Source organism: Fusarium proliferatum (genome assembly GCF_900067095.1).
Source record: "Fusarium proliferatum ET1 genome assembly, contig: FPRO_scaffold003, whole genome shotgun sequence".
Taxonomy (NCBI): domain Eukaryota; kingdom Fungi; phylum Ascomycota; class Sordariomycetes; order Hypocreales; family Nectriaceae; genus Fusarium; species Fusarium proliferatum.
Genome location: NW_022194792.1, coordinates 4424232 through 4441606, shown reverse-complemented (window position 1 = coordinate 4441606; position 17375 = coordinate 4424232). Strand labels below are relative to the sequence as shown.

Here is a 17375-nt window from a genome sequence, read left to right as displayed (position 1 = left end):
TAGTTCTCTATTAACTTAAGGTTAGGGTTTATTTACTTTAGATCTAATTATTGCTGCTATCTTAAGGGAATATTATTTTAGGTAAATAGCCTATATATTACCTATAATTGCTATATAATTTTATTAACCTTAAGTATTTATTTAGCCAGAATAATACCTAGACTAAAGACCAGGCTTAACTTACTATAAGCTATTTAATATATATATATATTTATTTAATATTAAATAGAACTTAACTTATTAGTTATTAATAATATTTCTTTATATTAATTAAGCCTTATTTATTTTAAATTTACTATTAAGAGATATAATACTTTAATAATACTTAATTTATACTCTATATAATCTACTAATAATAAACCTAATATAACTTAATTTAATATAGTTAGACCTTACTGTTATAGAAATTTTCTATATAAATTTAATTATCGAGAAGCTATTAATGTAAATAATACTATTAGGGTAAAAAATCGATATTAAAATGCAGTCTAATACTATTTTATTAGATTAAAAGATTCTTTTATATATGCATTTCTCCCGCTATCTTAACTCCACATCTCAGTCTTCAGAGTTGACAGCCAAAGTGCCTCGTTGGGATATTCATCTAAAATTATGCGCAAGTATTCATCCCAGTCGTCCCTCCAACCACCATTAGCAAATATGGCGGACGAGTATTCCCAGTAGTTGGGGTACCAGGACGCATACTCCCAGTCAATAATGACAAGAGTCCCGTCATCTTGCACAATAATATTCTTCCTCTGCAAGTCATTATGCGTGAAGACAGGAGCCTCATTGCTGAGGAGAACGGTTGGCAGAACATGCTGGTAATATTTCACCTTGTGAGCCGTACGGTCTCCAGTTTCGAGTGAGTAGATTCGAATGACTGAGTTTATCAATTCTTCTTCGGTCGCGAAAGATGATCTGATATTGTCGAGGCCTCCTTGGGTTCCTGTAAATACGTCGTCCAGTGGTGGTCCACCGTTGATGTCGCCGAAATAGCCTGGGTGCTTTAACTGCCGAAGCTGATCGAATGAGGTGCGAAGAGTCTTGGCGATAGAGGTCTTCCGCGTCTTGTCAAGTTCGGCCCACAGGTCCTCAAGGGTCTTGCCCTGTATATGTTGCATGAGAATATACGTGACGACGCTGTCTTCTTCTTTCCGTCGATAAATAGCATAGACCTTGGGTAACGCTACTGAAATGTGTTTCGCGATGTAGAGCATATTGTGAGCCTCCGTAGGTCGTACCTCTGAACCATACTTCATAACGCAGTTTTCTCGGATCCTGACAAGATTGGCGCTGCCAGTGTGGTTTGGCAATGGCTCCCCGCTCTCAACATCATTTGGAGTTGGTAGTGGGCCAGGAAAGTCCTGAGGCTGATCCTTGAACAGGACGTCGTATTGCAGTGGCTCAGCTGTGACGGACTCCATCCCAAGTGGTAATTCCGTAGATGTTGGTGACTAAATGTTGGTTTGTGTTGGTTCTCTGTAACAAAGAGAGGAAAAAAGTGGAAGAAGTGAACTGAGCATGTTGGCGTAACTTATCATTCGGCTGAATGTGACTGACGTAAGCTAAGCGCTGGACCCCTGGTTGGTGGGGCAGCGACCAACCAACACACGAACCACGTTCAAGAAGTCGAGGATTAGAGTTGTATCGCTCGGACATAGTCGGGCCAACAACAATTTGCTAACCGCCAAAAAATACCCTGGCAGTGACAAGACAGCGCAGTGTGAAATCTCCTCTGATTCTTGTATTTCCATGGTCCTAAGCGCTGGGCAGGCTGCGATTTGCAACATTTCACCTGAAACATCAAAACTTTAAAACCAACAGGTCCAAGAATAGCTATCTCCAACTCAGAATTTATTTATTCCTGACTATCCATGTAGTAGAATGATGTATATAAATGCTGAGATATCTTCCTATTCTCTTAAAACTACAAACTACCTCTCCATTCCTCAACAAATACAACAACCTCTCACAGCCTCAGCTGCATCTTCGGAAGATCTCTTCACGACGGTTTCTTTACTGCCCATTTTTATCTTGCTCAAATTAAACAATATCAAACTATCCTCACATCAAACATGTCATACCTTTCTGTCTATCTTGTTGAGTACACCGGTGGACAGCGAAACCACCACGCAATTTTTGTCAAAAACGCCCAAAATGAAGCAGGAACCCTTATTCACGTAACCGGTGATATACAGAGGGGCTGTACGCTTGAAATCAGGCAAACATCCAAGAGTCCGAGGCTGTCAGCAACCTTCGAGACATGGTCACAAATAGGAGTGATTGCAGCTAATGATATGCCTCGCGTTCAAGCTATCTGCGAGGCCAATCCTCCGCCGGAGAAGCAGTTCAACGGACCCAAGAGGATCAACCCCAGGAAGCCTCTTCGACGCTGTCAGGAATGGACAAGGGAAACAATTGATACCCTTCGAGAGCAAGGTGTCCTTTTGAACGCGAGCTAGGATGCTGGCCTACAGGCCATGGCTCCCCGCGCGACGCAATAAATAACGAGACTGAGTAGAAGTGCCGGGCTTAGAAACACGAAGTCAAGAGATGGATTAGTAACCTTAGAAAGGCAATTATCAGAGATGTGGCTATCGGAATAGCGTAAGAGATATAGATAGTCTTAGGAAGATGTGTTTCAGTAGGATTTGAAGGTGAAAGGGGAATGCATGGATGCGTGTTAGATATGCAGGATATGATAACATTCTATAGAGTATTGTATACTTGAACTCGGGACGTATTTTGCTATTTTAAGTCGTTGTGATCTACTATCTAGTGTTATTAAGAGGAAGGATTCGGTATTTAAAGTCGAATGCGAAATTCTAGAGTTATCCAGGTTGAACTTAGCTAAGCATGTTTCCCATCCCTAACCCATCCCATTCCAGGTGCCTTCCGGTTAAGCTTCTTGACGATTTCCTCACTTTCAATTCCAACGCAAGTATCAGACTTGTTTGTTCTCAACTCAAGGACTTTGACGCCGCTTCGGTGACCTAGTAGACCAAGTGAAGACTTGAAAGTCGTTGTGTGCGGCCAGAGACCGTCTCTGGTCAACTTTCGATAATTCAAGTCTCCTTTCCATATCGCCAGATAGCTAGCCTGAAGCTGCTGAAATAGATCAGGTGCCACAGCGACCATCTCGTGAAATGACCAAGCTGTCGTCCAGAACGAATGAACCTCGATGCGCATTAAGCCGAGATCGAAATAACTTTCGATCTGGGTGGCAAAAGAATTCAGGCCTATGGAACGCAGATAGTCCAAGAGGAAGTCCATATCGCTGGGTATTACATCGCTGACAAACCAGGGAAAACATTTCGCGTGGAGAGTGATGCTCGTTCCTAGACCAGATTCGATGAGGTATGCCGCGTAGAGGACGTCTGCAAATAGCTCAAATCCAGCATTGTCAAGAACGATGTCAATATGCCGATTCTTTTCAGCAAACCGGGCCTTTTGCAGATAAAGCCACACGTCTGATGTGTCGTTGTCGACAATGTTCCGCTGACTCTCCTCTATCAAGGCGCTTCCTTGTAATTTCTGAATTTCCTCCAGACTAAGGTTGGTCAGAAGAGACAGATCTGTTGCGTTTCCCCACAAACACATCTCGGTCATTTCAGAGAAGGCAATTCTGGCTGAATCGTCATCCAAGCTTGGGAGTGGCTGTATCGGGTTTGCAATGGCTTGAGTGACCCTGCTCTCCAGCTCCTGGACGGCCTTCTTCGACTTGACAAGGGTAGAATCCTTTTGACGTTTAAACACATCGTATCCTTTCCAGGAAGATGACCTGGAGAATAATAGCTGCACTCGTCTGTTGAAGTTAACATCATTTAACGGTATAAAACAACTACTTGACTGACCGATACAGGTAGCATTCACCGTACAACCATGGACAATTCAGCCAGGTCAACTTGCCCATATTGAGGAGGAGCTGGTTGTACGACGCAATATCCGCCGAGCCATCATCTTCGAGGGGACTGAGCTTTGATTAGTGATAATCCGACCGGAAAAGCTCACAAGGAGTACTCACCACAGCGGAGCATCATCATTGATTTCCTTTATGAGCCTTCCAAGACTTCTCTCTATCAAAGTGATTTCGTCATAGGCACGGGATGTTACAAGCTCAGGGCCGGTGGCACGGACATCATGGATCATGCCCTCCACAAGCTTAGGCCATCAAAACTTGGCAGTCTCTTGCGCCATGCTGCCGTCGTCGGACGTCCAAACAGATCGAGGGATTGCCATATTTGCATGCATTAATCTTCTCAATTGAAAGGAAAACAATTTCAAGGTCGTGATATGATGACAATAAATAGGATTATATGCCCTTTCCACCGGACTTGCATTTGCTAATTGTTTAGGTTTCAGGTTAGGCTTGCCTATGGAGATAATGCACGGAAATAAACAAGCTTCCTGACTCCAATGCAGCATTGAGACGAATTGCCCGAAATGGCATTTCGATTCGAGAGAGGTTAAAATAGCGTGAACACTAAGTTAGAAAATTGGATGTTACCATCTCTCTGCAGAACAAGCTAGTTATCAAAAGAGGAATATCGCCTCGGGGGATTTACTAATTGCTATTGATATTCTCTCGTCGTCACGAACTTCTAAATCGAGGATTCTAACTATAATTTGTATCAAGGCGCCATCGAATACCAGATTATATTAAATGCCCAGTCATGTCAATGAAAATGCCCCGAGGCTATTCAACAAACATCTTGAACTCAACATATTACTTGCTAAGGTTTTCACCAACTTCATAACACACCATCTCACTATGACACGACCACAAACCCAGCAAAGTGTGAGCCGCTCCGCTACCAACGGTCTTCCACATGCTTCTGATAGCGGTTCCTTCAATGGAAATGGCCATGCGCGGATATTTGCCACTGGTGCGCTTGATTTAACTGTCCTGGGGATGAACAGCGGCACTGCCATGGACGGTATCGACTGTGCACTTGTTCGATATCACCAATAGTCCCCGGTTGCACCTCTCCGCATGGAGCTCATTAAAGTATATTTCACTCATTCTTATCCATCTATTCACTTATCTTCGTGCTGATAATATGCTTAGTATGATGAGATGCCCGTACCTTAATGGATTAAGAAACCCGTGCTTACCATGCTACGGGTGACAAAGACAACTCCCTCAAAAATGTCGCAACTCAATGTGCAACTCGGACATATGTTTGGTGATGCCGCTCAGGAGTTTTGCAATAAGCACGGTATATCCATGGACAGCATTGACCTCATCGGATCACATAGACAGACCATCTGGCTTCTGTCTATGCCGGAAGAGGGAGAGACACGTTCTGCATTTTGCCTCGGGGAGGGCACAGTCATTAGTGCCGTTACTGGTGTCACAACTGTCACAGACTTCCGAATGGCGGAACAAGCCGTGGGTAGACAGGGGGCCCCATTGGTTGCTCTGATTGACGGCCTTCTGCTCCATCATCCGATGAAGTGGCGGATCTGTCAGAATATTGGCGGCATTGCCAATCTTTGTGTCATTCCTCCCGATTCCGAAGGTGGAGTTGACGCCATGGTAGACTGGTAAGGTGTCCTCTACATGCATATCACCCCAACGAAGCGGCTAACATCTCTAGGGACTGCGGCCCGGGTAACATGTTTATCGATAACGCTATGAGGTATTTTACCAATGGCGATATGGAATACGATAGAGATGGCGAGTGGAGTGCCAAAGGCATTGTGCGCCAGGACATTGTTGATGAGTTCCTGAGTACAAACCGATATTGTACCCACGTTCCTCCCAAGACCACAGGACGAGAGACATTTGGGGATAATGAAGGCCAGGAACTGATTGACAAGTGTCTTGCTGCTGGTTGCGATAAGTACGACATGCTAGCAACTATTACTCGTATAACGGCCCAGAATATCATCAAGCAATACCGAACATTCTTCCCCCGCTTTGGCATCAGCGTGGACCAGATTGCAGAGATTTATATGTGCGGCGGTGGTGCCCGAAACCCGACAATCATCAAATACCTCAAGGAGCAGCTTCCGGATACAGAGAGTCGGGCACTAGATGAAACTGGAGTCCCATCTGATGCTAAAGAGGCAGTTTCTTTTGCTCAGCAAGCCATGGAGGCTATCTTGGGGCGGTCAGCTCTGGTTCCCGTCAATAGTGACAGTCTAGTGCCCAACACTATTTCGGGTAAGATTGCTCCTGGCAAGAATTGGCGTGAGATTATGACACTGAGTGTTAAGTTTGGGGAGGGTCGCTTGACCTTGCCTACAGTGAAGGAAATGATTGTAGAACGGCCCTATACTGCATGGAAAGCTATGCAAGCTTTTGACTAAAGAATTATAGTACCTTAAGCTAGCATCATAATAACTCTTGTCACGAACTAGGCCGTTGCTCCTATAGGTAGAGAAGTCTGAGACGGTGCCATCAGTTTGATAAATATAAAAAGACCTATAAGTCGACTAGTCTTCGAATAAGTATAAAAAGGGTTAGTTGGATTATAAAACGCAGTAGGTACTGCATTAGATTTTCTGGCCAGTTATCCCATACTGGTGCTGAGTTCACTGATGTAGAGATAGATATACAGTAAGTAAAGCAAGTAGATAAATAAATAAAATGGCTAAGAGAAATAAAGATATTAATACTAGAGAGACACCGTCTTGTGGCTTGACCAGCTAGTAACAGTAAGGTATTCAAAAGAATCCCTACATAATCTGGGCATTCTTGCAGGAGCCTTCCGATGGCTTGCACTTTTGGTAAAGAGAAAGCGCACCCGGACCTCCGCAGACCTGTTCCTTGTTTCCGGCACAAGGCATCTCACATTTACCAAGTTGTCCTTTGACGGGAAGATGGCTCTTTTCCATCGTATTTCCGCAGTAACACTCTCGACCATATTCGAGACCAGCAAGTGAGTAGCCTTTTTCTTCGCAGTAGTCAAGGCATGATTCAATCGTCATCTTATCGCCACTTTTCTGTGCCATATTAAGGCTGCGGGAACCGTAGGCGTCCTTGGCGCATCCAAGGTAGCTGAACTTCTTGGTGTCGGTAACGTCGGTAAAGGGCCACTTTGGTGGGCTGATCTTCTTTGTAGCGTTGCACGCATCTCCCATTATAGGGGTAGCAGGCTCTGGGCCGAAGGTGACGGGGTTACATCCGGGGAGAGCTTTGAGGACACCAGTTGTCTTTTCGTCGACTCGAACAGGCACTCGGCATCCGTTCATGGCGTCGTCGTCGAAGAAAGTAAGTGCGGGGCACTTTTCAATGACCCCAGAATCGTCAGTGCACTCTTTCACTGCCTTCTGCAGGACCTTGACATCCCATCCGTTGAGAAAGTCACCATGTAGCCCGTATCCGGTGGGATCGCCGGTGGAGAAAACAAATGGATGCGAGCTACCATGCCACTTGTCCTTGAACTGATCGATCTCAAAGACTACCTCATAGAATATCGTGACCAGGCGCTTTGGATGCGACTTTGGGCAAACGCCACTGTCAACGCGATCTGGATACGCCATATGCCTCTTGTGGTCGGGCGAATCCAGATTCTTACCATCCCAGCACGAGGGGAACATGACCTGAGCCCGCAACCCGTTAGGGCAATTATGGGAAGGGATCTCGTGAGTCTCTGGCCCGCTTACCCCGAGGCAGGCAAATGAGATGGCTCGTTGCTCCAGCGTGTTCTTGAAGCTTCGCAGGTGCGGGTTACCAGCCAGCATCTGGAAGCCCTCAGGGAAGGCAAGCAAGCCCTTTTCATACTCTGGGTCCTTGGGGTCTGATCGTTGAAGGTAATACACCAGCATACCACCAGACTGGGGTACATCTTGGAAGGTGCCGTCGGGGCCGCGGTAGTAGAGGTTAGGGATCCAATAGTTACTCAGGTCCTCGCGGGCCTTGCAGGTGGTGCAAGTTGAGGCCCTTGCCGTATCGTAATCCATCGTAAAGTTGAATCCGTTCCCTCCCATGACAGTGTGAGCGTGCGATGACAGCTGTCCTGGGTTGACGATAGGGTCGGCGCGCTGGAGAGTGACGGGACGAGAGCAGGGCAACCTGAAGAAGGCAGAGACCGGGTTGGCCGCCAGGGCCAAGGCCGCAGCAATGGAGAAGGGAAGCGTGCGCATTTTGATAGACCAGAATTGGAAGAAGCAAGAACGCGAAACTGAAAAGAGTGTGAACTAAAGAATTGAAAGGAGTGACAAGTAAAGAATGAATGGATAGAAGAAGCTGGCCACAACTATATTATGAGTGGGATATCGAGGGCTTTTAAGTCTCAACTTTGGTTGTGCTTTTGTCTGAACTTATGCTGGGTCAATGTAAGCTGAGTGAATTGTTTCTTTTTTTTGGTGAGTAACAGGGTACAGCTGACAGTTGGGCGTCCTGAAACGTTAGCTGAATCGGTCTATACGCCGGCGCCAATTTGGTTGGTAGATCACAAGTGCCAAGGATATCCGGCGCTTCTGGTAATTAGTTTAAAGGCAAGGATTCTATTCCTCTGAATCGTCTAGTCAATTTGAAAGGGAAAAGGCATGTATCTACAGATTGGCAAGGACTCACTGGGCAGTTTCATATCCTATTAAAGGAATTTGGGCGTTTTTCTGCAATGAGATGATAATCTTCAAACCATGAACTCTTTGCAACTTGGCTTGCTGGCATGCCTCCTATTAGATAATGCTCTTGTGCAGGATGCACAAAGCCGTCAACAGAAATACTGATCCTGGCCTTACACATATACGTATCTATTTCATGGTATTGACCCTGCTCTAGATACAATTATGCTGTGAAAATTTGGACTCCATGGGCGCTAAGCTGTACTCTGTAGATCTTGTCTCGGCCAGCGATATACAGCCAATCGTCCTTCCATTGCATGTTAACCGCAACGTCACCCTCTGCAACCTTGATAATACCCAGGTGCTTCCCAGTAGAATCAAAGACAGTCACTCCCCCGGTAATTCCCCCATACACTCTGCCCTCACTATCTACTTTGATACCATCCGGGAACCCCGCGTCAACATATGCAAAGACATCGCCTCCCTTGACCGGAATTCCAATCGAGTGAGATAATTCGAACTCGTAGATCGTACGACCTCCCGCAGGGTTATCTGAGGAGTTGCCGCGGTTGGTGACATACAGTTTGTTCTCTTCTGGATTGAGTGCCACTCCGTTAGGATTCGTGAAGGGTCCCCCGCCAGCGCCAGAAACCATCCTCAGGTCATTTGAGTTCATGTCCCATCGCCACAGGCCGTTGGCTAACTCTGGCTTGATGGTGTCGTTGAAGTTGTCGTAGCCGTGGTAACCGTCAGTGAAGTATGCTACGCCGTCTCGAGTGATGACGACGTCATTTGGACTGTTGAACCGGTGCCCATAAAAGTTGTTGAGAACGACCTCTGTCTTCAAACTCAATGGATCCATGCGGGTAATACCGCCAGGTACAGTATAGTTGCCCTCTTGGGCCCAGTAAATACCGCCTTTATGATAATAAGCTCCGTTGGGTACGGTTAATTGAGGCGATGGGTACACCTTTTCAGTTGTTGGTGGGGTGTTGTTCAGGTTCATGCGCCAAACCCATGGCATGGCATCGGCAGAATAGCCAGTCTTGGGAGGATGTAGCTCTGCCATGAAGATGCAATTGCATTCCGGGGAGTAAACGGTGCCATCGTGCACTATGCGCTTTGCAAAAGACGGGCCAGGCGGGAATTCGAAGATGGTTTCGACGTGTTTCTCAACTGTATGGTCCTTTATGCCAAGCAACTATACATAACGTCAAGGGTAAGCCAATCTTACGTCTATAGACAGGTTTCGCACCCTTACCTTGTACATATCTTTGTTGAGAACAATGAACGATGCATCTTCGAGAGAGTTTTTCAAGCTCGTAGCATTTTGGCTTGTGTCGCCGTCGAGAACGTCGGTCTGCCACCACGTTGTTGTCACATTTCGATTGAAGTCTGTAGCCGGGAAGACGTTCCTGTATGCGCTCCCAACTTCGACGATAGACGGCCCTCTCAAAGGCAATGACTCATCACTGCTGAGTCCAGTCGTGGCGGCAGCTGGTCGAGCCGCAGCCTGACCGCTCAGCAGGGAGATGGTGCAGAGGCCAGTACGGAGAGAAGATAATTGCATCCTGAAAGATTCTTGAGGCAGGAGAAAAGAAAAGGCTTTGCTGGATTTTGACCCTTCTGGACGGATGGCATAACCAAGCTGTTAATGATGTTTATATAACTTACAGCAACCTTCATTTTACCCCGCAGGTGCCATTTGCTTGAGTTCCCCATGGGGAAGCTCATGAAACCTCCTCCACGGGGCCGAGAAACAAACATGCTTGGTAGAAATGCCGACATGGCCAACACCAGGTTGTCAAGTCGGTGTACACGGCATTCTCCAAAGTTGCAAGGGTCTCGCTCGGCATTGCACCCGAGAGCGCTGCTGAGAGCATAAACTAGATATCACGGTCGGGGTGAGTCCGAACATGCCGAGCAATCAACTCTTGTTCGGCATCTGCCCCGCCATGGCCCGTCATTCCTACCCAAACTGCGGAATTGCTCCAGGATCTCAATTAAATTTCGATCGTTTTATATTACCCCAGTTTCCTGCATCCTCTTTTCCTCATTATCGGTTCAAATCCACCTCATGGCATTGTTTTACCGCGAAAATGACTGTACCCGAATTTAACATCCTTACGCCCAATGCCATGCTCGGCTATGGCTACAATGCCGAGCACTTTTGGTACGGCATTCAAAAGTTCCAGCCCGCAGCCATTATCGTCGATAGTGGCTCGACAGATGGAGGGCCATACAAGCTTGGCATGAACAAAATGACCTGTGGGCGAGGTTCCTACATCCGAGACCTCGAGCCCATCCTCACAGCTTGCTTCCACCACAAGGTCAAGGTCTTGATCGGCTCAGTTGGCGGAGACGGCAGCAACAAGCATGTTCAGGAAATGTTTGACATTGTTTCTTCGATATCGCAACGTCTGGGATTCAGTTTCAAGGTTGCCACTATCAACGCTGGCATGGACCGGGAGTTGATCAAGACCAGAATCCAGAACCGCAAGGTCGGTCCTTGCGGGCCAGTGGAAGACTTGCTGCCCGAGGTTGTTGATGGCGCTGTCGATGTTGTTGCGCAAATGGGCGCTGAGCCGTAAGTTGTAACGCCTTCTGTGCCTGCACGATCATATGAGCTAACTAAGGATCATCAGCTTCATCGAAGCCCTGAAAGGCGACCCCGATGTCATTCTCGGTGGTAGATGCTACGACCCTGCACCTTTTGCCGCTTTCTGCCTGTCAAGGGGCATCTCTAGTGGTGTCGCCTGGCATATGGGCAAGATCATGGAATGCGGTGGCATCTGTGCGATCCCCAAGGGCCGATCTATGATTGCCACCATGCGCTACGAGTCCTTTGATCTGACACCACTGGCACCTGAGGAAAGATGCACACCTCTGTCTGTCGCAGCTCACACCTTGTACGAAAAGACTCGCCCAGACCGTCTCCCGGGTCCAGGTGGCATCCTCGATCTCAAGAATGCCAAGTACGAGCAGATCACCGACAAGACGACGCGTGTCTCTGGTGCTGAGTTTCAGGAGACACCATATCAGGTGAAGCTCGAAGGCGTCACGTTCTTGGGGTATCGCACTATTTTCATCGGCGGCATACGGGATCCTATCCTTATCAGCCAGGTTGACGATTTTCTCGAGCGCGTGCGCAAGTACACTCAGAACCTTTTCCCTGAACTCGACAAGTCGGATAGCTGTCGCCTGATTTATCACATCTACGGTAAGAACGGTGTCATGGGCCCGTTAGAGACACAGGCTGTGTCGAAGCCTCACGAAATTGCCGTCCTAGGCGAAGTCGTCGCGCCTACGCAGGACATGGCGTACACCATCGCCAACAATGCTCGAGCATCTATTCTGCATTTCTCGTATCCCGGCCAGATCGCCACCACGGGAAACTTTGCCAGCCCACTTTCACCACACGAGCAAGAAGCCGGTGCAGTGTTCAAGTTTAGCTTGTACCACCTCGTTGATCTGGAGGAGGGCGAATCTTCGTCGCTTTTCCCTATTAGTGTGAGGAACATTGAAGCGACCGTGAGTCCATCACCCCCAGGCTCTGTATCTACTGAGCGGCTTGCAGCTATCGAGAATGGAACTCTTGCGCCCATTGGTATGTACATATCGTGGATTACATGTTGAATCAAGGCTGATACCCTCTTACAGAGAAGAAGCAAGTTCCCGCCAGAAGGGCACGAATGGAAGAGCTTGCCCGCATCATTCGATCCAAGAACTCAGGCCCCTTTGAGCTCACTTTCGACATCATGTTTGACGACGAAGCCGTGTACAACCGAGTTCGGGAAGCGAATGTCCTTACCAACGATGTGATCAAGTCACTGTATCGTGTCCAAGATGACGAGATCTTGACCAATATGTTTTTTGAGCCTGCACTGGCGTGGAAATGCACTATCAAGAGACCATGGGCCCAAGGCAGTGTTGGTGAGAGAGATACATTGGGCACACAACAACATGCCTTGTTGCTGGGCATCGAGGTTCCCGAAGCGAGCAGCGACAATGCCAAGTCGTCCAAGGGAGAGCCAATCCATGTTAACGGGATCAATGGAGTCAACGGGGTCAATGGTTCCAATGGCACTACACATGTCAACGGTAACGGGCTTACGAGCCATCTGCACCTTTCCAATGGAAGCGCCACGCCAACAAGTAAACTTGGCTTCGATCGCACAAGCTTCCTTTCTCGCGATGTGGTGCGCGATATATGGAACGGCCTTTCTCTCCCGCAAGATGCTCTAAGGTCCTTGGAACTCCCAGGCGACGATGGAACACCAGGGCTCCCCTCATCTTTCAAGATCGCATCTCTCGCCCAGGGCACCATCGCTTTATCAGGTCTCCTAGCAGCTCTCATCCACTCCCAGCGGAACCAAATCCCCGTGCCAAAGGTAACTGTTCCTCGAAAACACGCTACTGTGGAGTTCAAGTCTGAGAGGCTCTATGTCCTGGATGGTAAACCTGCACCGTCTCCTTGGGGTCCCATTGGAGGTCTGCACAAGACTTCAGATGGGTATGTCCGTATACACGACTCGTTCCCCAATCACGGATATGGAGCGCTGGAGCTGCTGGGTTTGCCTCTGGCGGCTGACCGGATCGATGTGACCAAGAAAACGCAAGATTGGGCCAGCATTGATCTCGAGTCTGTCGGTTTGGACCGTCGCCTAGCTATTTATGCGCTTCGATCTTACCGCCAGTGGGATATGCTTCCTCAGTCCAAGGTCATTGACGACTTCCCTATTTCTCTCATGAGGATCGCATCAGGACCAGCGGGACTTCCACCTCGTCTCTCACCAGGCAACGATAAATGTCTTCGAGGTCTGCGAGTGGTCGAGATGAGTCGGGTCATCGCTGCGCCTCTGGCTGGCAAGACTCTAGCAGCTCACGGCGCCGATGTCATCTGGGTCACCAGCCCAGGGCTCCCAGATCTGCCAACCATGGACCGCGACTTTGGTCGAGGGAAGCGCACAGTGCAAATTGACATCAACAATACTGAGGACCGACAGAAATTGAGAGAGCTTATTAAATCATGTGACGTTTTCATCCAGGGCTTCCGCCCGGGCAGCCTGGCCGCCAAGGGATTTGGACCCGATGAGGTTGCGTCCCTGAACCCGGGGATTATCTACGGCTGCATGTCCGCATTCGGTCCTAAGGGGCCTTGGGCAGAGAGGCGGGGCTACGATTCGCTTGTCCAGACTTGTTCGGGAATGAATGTCTCGGAGGCCGAGCACTTCGGCGCCGGTGAAGTTGCTCGTCCGACACCGTGTCAAGCGCTGGACCATGCAGGTGGCTACTTGCTAGCCTCTGGTGTCATGGCAGCCTTGTATCGACAATCTGTTGAAGGGGGTTCGTACCGCGTTGACGTGTCGCTTGCTGGGGCGATGAAGTATCTCCGCAGCTTGGGACAATATTCTGGCAAGTCTGGCTTTGAGGCTGAAGATTTTGAGAGCGCGTCTGATGTGGAGGAGTTTTTGGAGACGCGCCAAACTGGATTCGGCGAGATGAGGGCAATCAAACATAGCGTCAGTATAGAAGGCGCTCAAACCTCGTGGGATGTTATGCCAAAGCCACTTGGCAGCGATCAAGCTGAGTGGTTGTGAGTCAGACAGTGTTGTGCTACTGGGGAATTGTTACCTGATTGTAGATGAAACTAGATAATTAATTGTGATATTCTGTTTTAACGTGTTGCGTAGATTATTCAATTCCTGGTCGGATTTGGGAGCCACTACCCTATAGACCTCGCTACCGTCTGACTCTGTCGGGATCATGCCGGACCCCGCACGCGACTAGCCAAGATTTTGATTACGTATGAGACTGGGCTCGGTATCTACTGGCCTCGGTCTTAAACGACGCGGGGAGAACATCAATTACTGCCACGTCCTTTTCGACGTAATGCAAGAATGGATAGAACTGCAGAAGATGGCGACATACCATCTCGAGTGAGTCCGAGTCCGTCGGAAGCAGCGCCATCGCAGCGACGTCGTCCCAACCGGCGCGACCCTCGGCGTTATGGTTTGTGAGTGCCCGGCAAGATGCCGCTGCTGGAACGTATCCCTGCTAACGATGTCAGCGCGTGCCAAGTCCGCCTGTTTTTTCCCTCCTTATCGTACACAGGCTAACCACAGTCTGCATGTTTCAGAGCTGCAAGTCTAGAAAGATCAAGTGTACTGGAGAACAACCCACTTGTCGCGCGTGCCAGAGGTCTGATAACACCTGCATTTGGCCCGCAAATAGCCAGACGAGAAATGACCAGGCGTCTGACGCGCGTATTCAAGAGCTTGAATCTGCTCTTCGAGAGAGCCAGAGACAGAACCAGCGGCTGAGCAGCCAGCAACGTGAATCGACCATCCACGCGGCGAGCTCCATCGACGAGAATGCATCGCCTGCTGCTTCACTGTCCTCCCTTGCGCAACAACACTTGACCCAGCATTCACCCAGCGATGCTCGCTCGAATACCATCGATGCCACGATTTGGTCACAGGTCGGTATAGGCGAAGACGGTGCGATAACCTACAACGGCCCCACGAGTCGTTTCCATGCTGCGCCTTTGACTGGAAGTGTTCCATCGCCCCCTACGACTCAAGGTCCCGCTGGGTCGGCTGGGGTCCTGGCGTCGAACTCGGCTCATGTCGAGCGCTTGAGGTCTCAGTATGACTTGCTCGATACTGTATGGGTCCCCTTAGCCAAATCCAAGTCCATGGCCGCGTTTGGGATATCGGACGAGACGGGTTGGCAGTTGCTTGACATGTACTGGACTTGGCTTCATCCACTGCACAACTGCATTTATCGACCAGGTAAGTAGCCTACCTCATTTCAAAGGCTGTTCTTTAGTAACCGGGGTACGTGGCAGTCTTCCTCATGGACATGGCGCTCAACGGCACATACTATTCCGACTTTTTGCTCATGGCAATCTTTACTCTGGCTGCCCGGCATCTCAGTCGCCAAGAGGGCGATTCTATCGACTCCAATATGGGCGACAAGTTCTTCTCTCGAGCCAAGATGCTACTCATGGACGAGCTCGATAATACCAAGCCGCGCATACCAACAATCCAGGGACTTCTGATCCTTGGAGGACGGCAATGTGCCATTGGTAGAAGCTCCCAAGGGTGGCTTTTTACAGGTATGGTAAGTCCATCTGGCTCTATATCTGTTTGCTGCTACGGCTAATCGAGTGTTGGCTATGCTACAGGCGATCAGAATGATGGTTGATATTGGGATCCACCTCAATGCGAATCGAATCGCTGAACTAGAGAACTTGACTCCTTCTGAGATTGAGACGAGGAAGCGACTGTATAACTCGGCGTTTATATGGGATAAGACGCTCAGCCTTGCTCTTGGACGACCACCATCACTAACAGGGTCGCCTTACGGACCGGACGAAATTCGTGAGTTATGAAGTCAAAGTGCATGCACCCTCGAAACTGACCTTGGAGCGCAGTTGACCATTACGACAATCAACGCAGTTGGCAGCCCCTTGATGCTGACATTACTAATGCTGCCTATAACCCCACACCAATGTATAACACGGCAACATTCTGCGCATTTTGTCAACTACATGTGGTATGTAGGATACTACTCTGCCGCTATTTAGGTAGCCAGGATGTTGACACTTATAAATTGCAGATAACGACCGACATGATGATGCTACTCTTTGATCACGAATATACAGAGAATATCTATCCCAAGATCGAGGCCATGTCAAATAGACTTACAGCATGGTATAGCGAGCTACCCTCCTCTCTTAAGATCGAAGAGGGTTTGTCACAATGCTCACCGCCCCATATCGCCTCTCTAAAGTAAGTCCCGCAACTCTTTCAGTTGACCAAGCAACTCACTAGCTACAGCTTTCTATATCACGCACTCCACATCCTCCTTCTCCGGCCACTCCTCCACTCTCCCAACGCCTCGCTCCGCAAGTTATCGCTCGACACATGCGTTGACCACTCCAAAAGGATACACACAATTCACGACCTTTATACCAAAAGCTTTCCTCATCGCTTGATGACATATCAAGTGAGCTACTGCGTATATACAGCAGCTACGGTGGATGTGCTCGATATGCGGCGCTCTGAAGCCGAGGCCCGGATTGAAGCCGCGAGACGACTTGGAATGGCGGTTCGGACGCTGCAGGAAGAAGCTAAGCACACCCCTGGAAGTGGTCGAAGTCTGGATACAATCAGAAGGCAGCTTACAGTCTGGGAAGTAAGCGGCACCCCCAATGCGTCTACGAATCGACCGTTGGGAACATATGGTGGTAATGCAGCTTTTGAGATACAGCAGGCCGGACAAGAGAGGGGAGAACAGTCGTCCACAAATGTGGCCACGCCGCAGCCTCTGCACGTGTCCCAGATTCCACTCGCTGCAGACTTTGGGGTCACTGGAGCGCAGGGTGTAAATGAAGGGGTATCTGGCTTCATGTCGAGGTACCAGAGCCCATTCAGCTTTGGAATGCTTGATACCGGGGCTGGGTTTCATCCTGATTCATTCCCATGGGATATGACTGAGATATTTGGCAATACGCAGGGACATGGGCCTATGGAGCATAATGAATAGGTTTTATAAGGAGTAAATAAAACTAAACAAAATGTCTATGTATTGTTCTTTGACCAAGACGTCCTCGAAGGGACAAATGCAAAAGTCTTTGTTAAAGGTTACGAAGCAGAAGGCACAGTCCTGTATATTTGTTCTGAGCTAACTGCCCATGAATTCTACTGCGAGACAGGGTTTGAAGATGAAGTAGATATATACATTAAGCTAATCAAGTGGTCTGTATCTTGTAGCGGCTTTGGCATGTATAAATAAGGTAGCATAATGGACTCCAGAAGGGGACCTTTAGAACAAGGTGAAGTATA

At 48.5% G+C, this 17375-nt stretch overlaps 8 protein-coding genes across 8 annotated transcripts; 4 read left to right on the top strand and 4 right to left on the bottom strand.

Moving 5' to 3' along the window:
- Positions 1-545: 545 nt before the first annotated feature.
- Positions 546-1427, bottom strand: FPRO_05513 (uncharacterized protein; the record flags this gene model as incomplete). Its single annotated transcript, XM_031229674.1, has 1 exon — positions 546-1427. One exon carries the CDS (start codon positions 1425-1427, stop codon positions 546-548), a length of 882 nt encoding a protein of 293 aa, XP_031079887.1.
- A 651-nt stretch (positions 1428-2078) lies between these two features.
- On the top strand, positions 2079-2465 carry FPRO_05514 (uncharacterized protein; the record flags this gene model as incomplete). Its single annotated transcript, XM_031229673.1, has 1 exon — positions 2079-2465. One exon carries the CDS (start codon positions 2079-2081, stop codon positions 2463-2465), a length of 387 nt encoding a protein of 128 aa, XP_031079886.1.
- A 388-nt stretch (positions 2466-2853) lies between these two features.
- Positions 2854-4152, bottom strand: FPRO_05515 (uncharacterized protein; the record flags this gene model as incomplete). Its single annotated transcript, XM_031229671.1, has 3 exons — positions 2854-3808; positions 3858-3974; positions 4028-4152. The coding sequence occupies 3 exons, from the start codon at positions 4150-4152 to the stop codon at positions 2854-2856; spliced, it is 1197 nt and encodes a 398-aa protein (XP_031079885.1).
- Positions 4153-5152: 1000 nt separating this feature from the next.
- On the top strand, positions 5153-6318 carry FPRO_05516 (putative UPF0075 family protein; the record flags this gene model as incomplete). Its single annotated transcript, XM_031229670.1, has 2 exons — positions 5153-5550; positions 5604-6318. 2 exons carry the CDS (start codon positions 5153-5155, stop codon positions 6316-6318), a joined length of 1113 nt encoding a protein of 370 aa, XP_031079884.1.
- A 369-nt stretch (positions 6319-6687) lies between these two features.
- FPRO_05517 (uncharacterized protein) lies at positions 6688-8097 on the bottom strand (the record flags this gene model as incomplete). Its single annotated transcript, XM_031229669.1, has 1 exon — positions 6688-8097. One exon carries the CDS (start codon positions 8095-8097, stop codon positions 6688-6690), a length of 1410 nt encoding a protein of 469 aa, XP_031079883.1.
- Positions 8098-8746: 649 nt separating this feature from the next.
- FPRO_05518 (uncharacterized protein) lies at positions 8747-10093 on the bottom strand (the record flags this gene model as incomplete). The annotated part of the gene is made up of 2 exons (XM_031229668.1): positions 8747-9724; positions 9785-10093. 2 exons carry the CDS (start codon positions 10091-10093, stop codon positions 8747-8749), a joined length of 1287 nt encoding a protein of 428 aa, XP_031079882.1.
- Positions 10094-10622: 529 nt separating this feature from the next.
- On the top strand, positions 10623-14123 carry FPRO_05519 (uncharacterized protein; the record flags this gene model as incomplete). Its single annotated transcript, XM_031229667.1, has 3 exons — positions 10623-11110; positions 11169-12130; positions 12184-14123. 3 exons carry the CDS (start codon positions 10623-10625, stop codon positions 14121-14123), a joined length of 3390 nt encoding a protein of 1129 aa, XP_031079881.1.
- Positions 14124-14423: 300 nt separating this feature from the next.
- Positions 14424-17076, top strand: FPRO_05520 (uncharacterized protein; the record flags this gene model as incomplete). The annotated part of the gene is made up of 8 exons (XM_031229666.1): positions 14424-14539; positions 14594-14603; positions 14663-15317; positions 15374-15648; positions 15713-15908; positions 15962-16083; positions 16147-16319; positions 16368-17076. The coding sequence occupies 8 exons, from the start codon at positions 14424-14426 to the stop codon at positions 17074-17076; spliced, it is 2256 nt and encodes a 751-aa protein (XP_031079880.1).
- Positions 17077-17375: the final 299 nt, after the last annotated feature.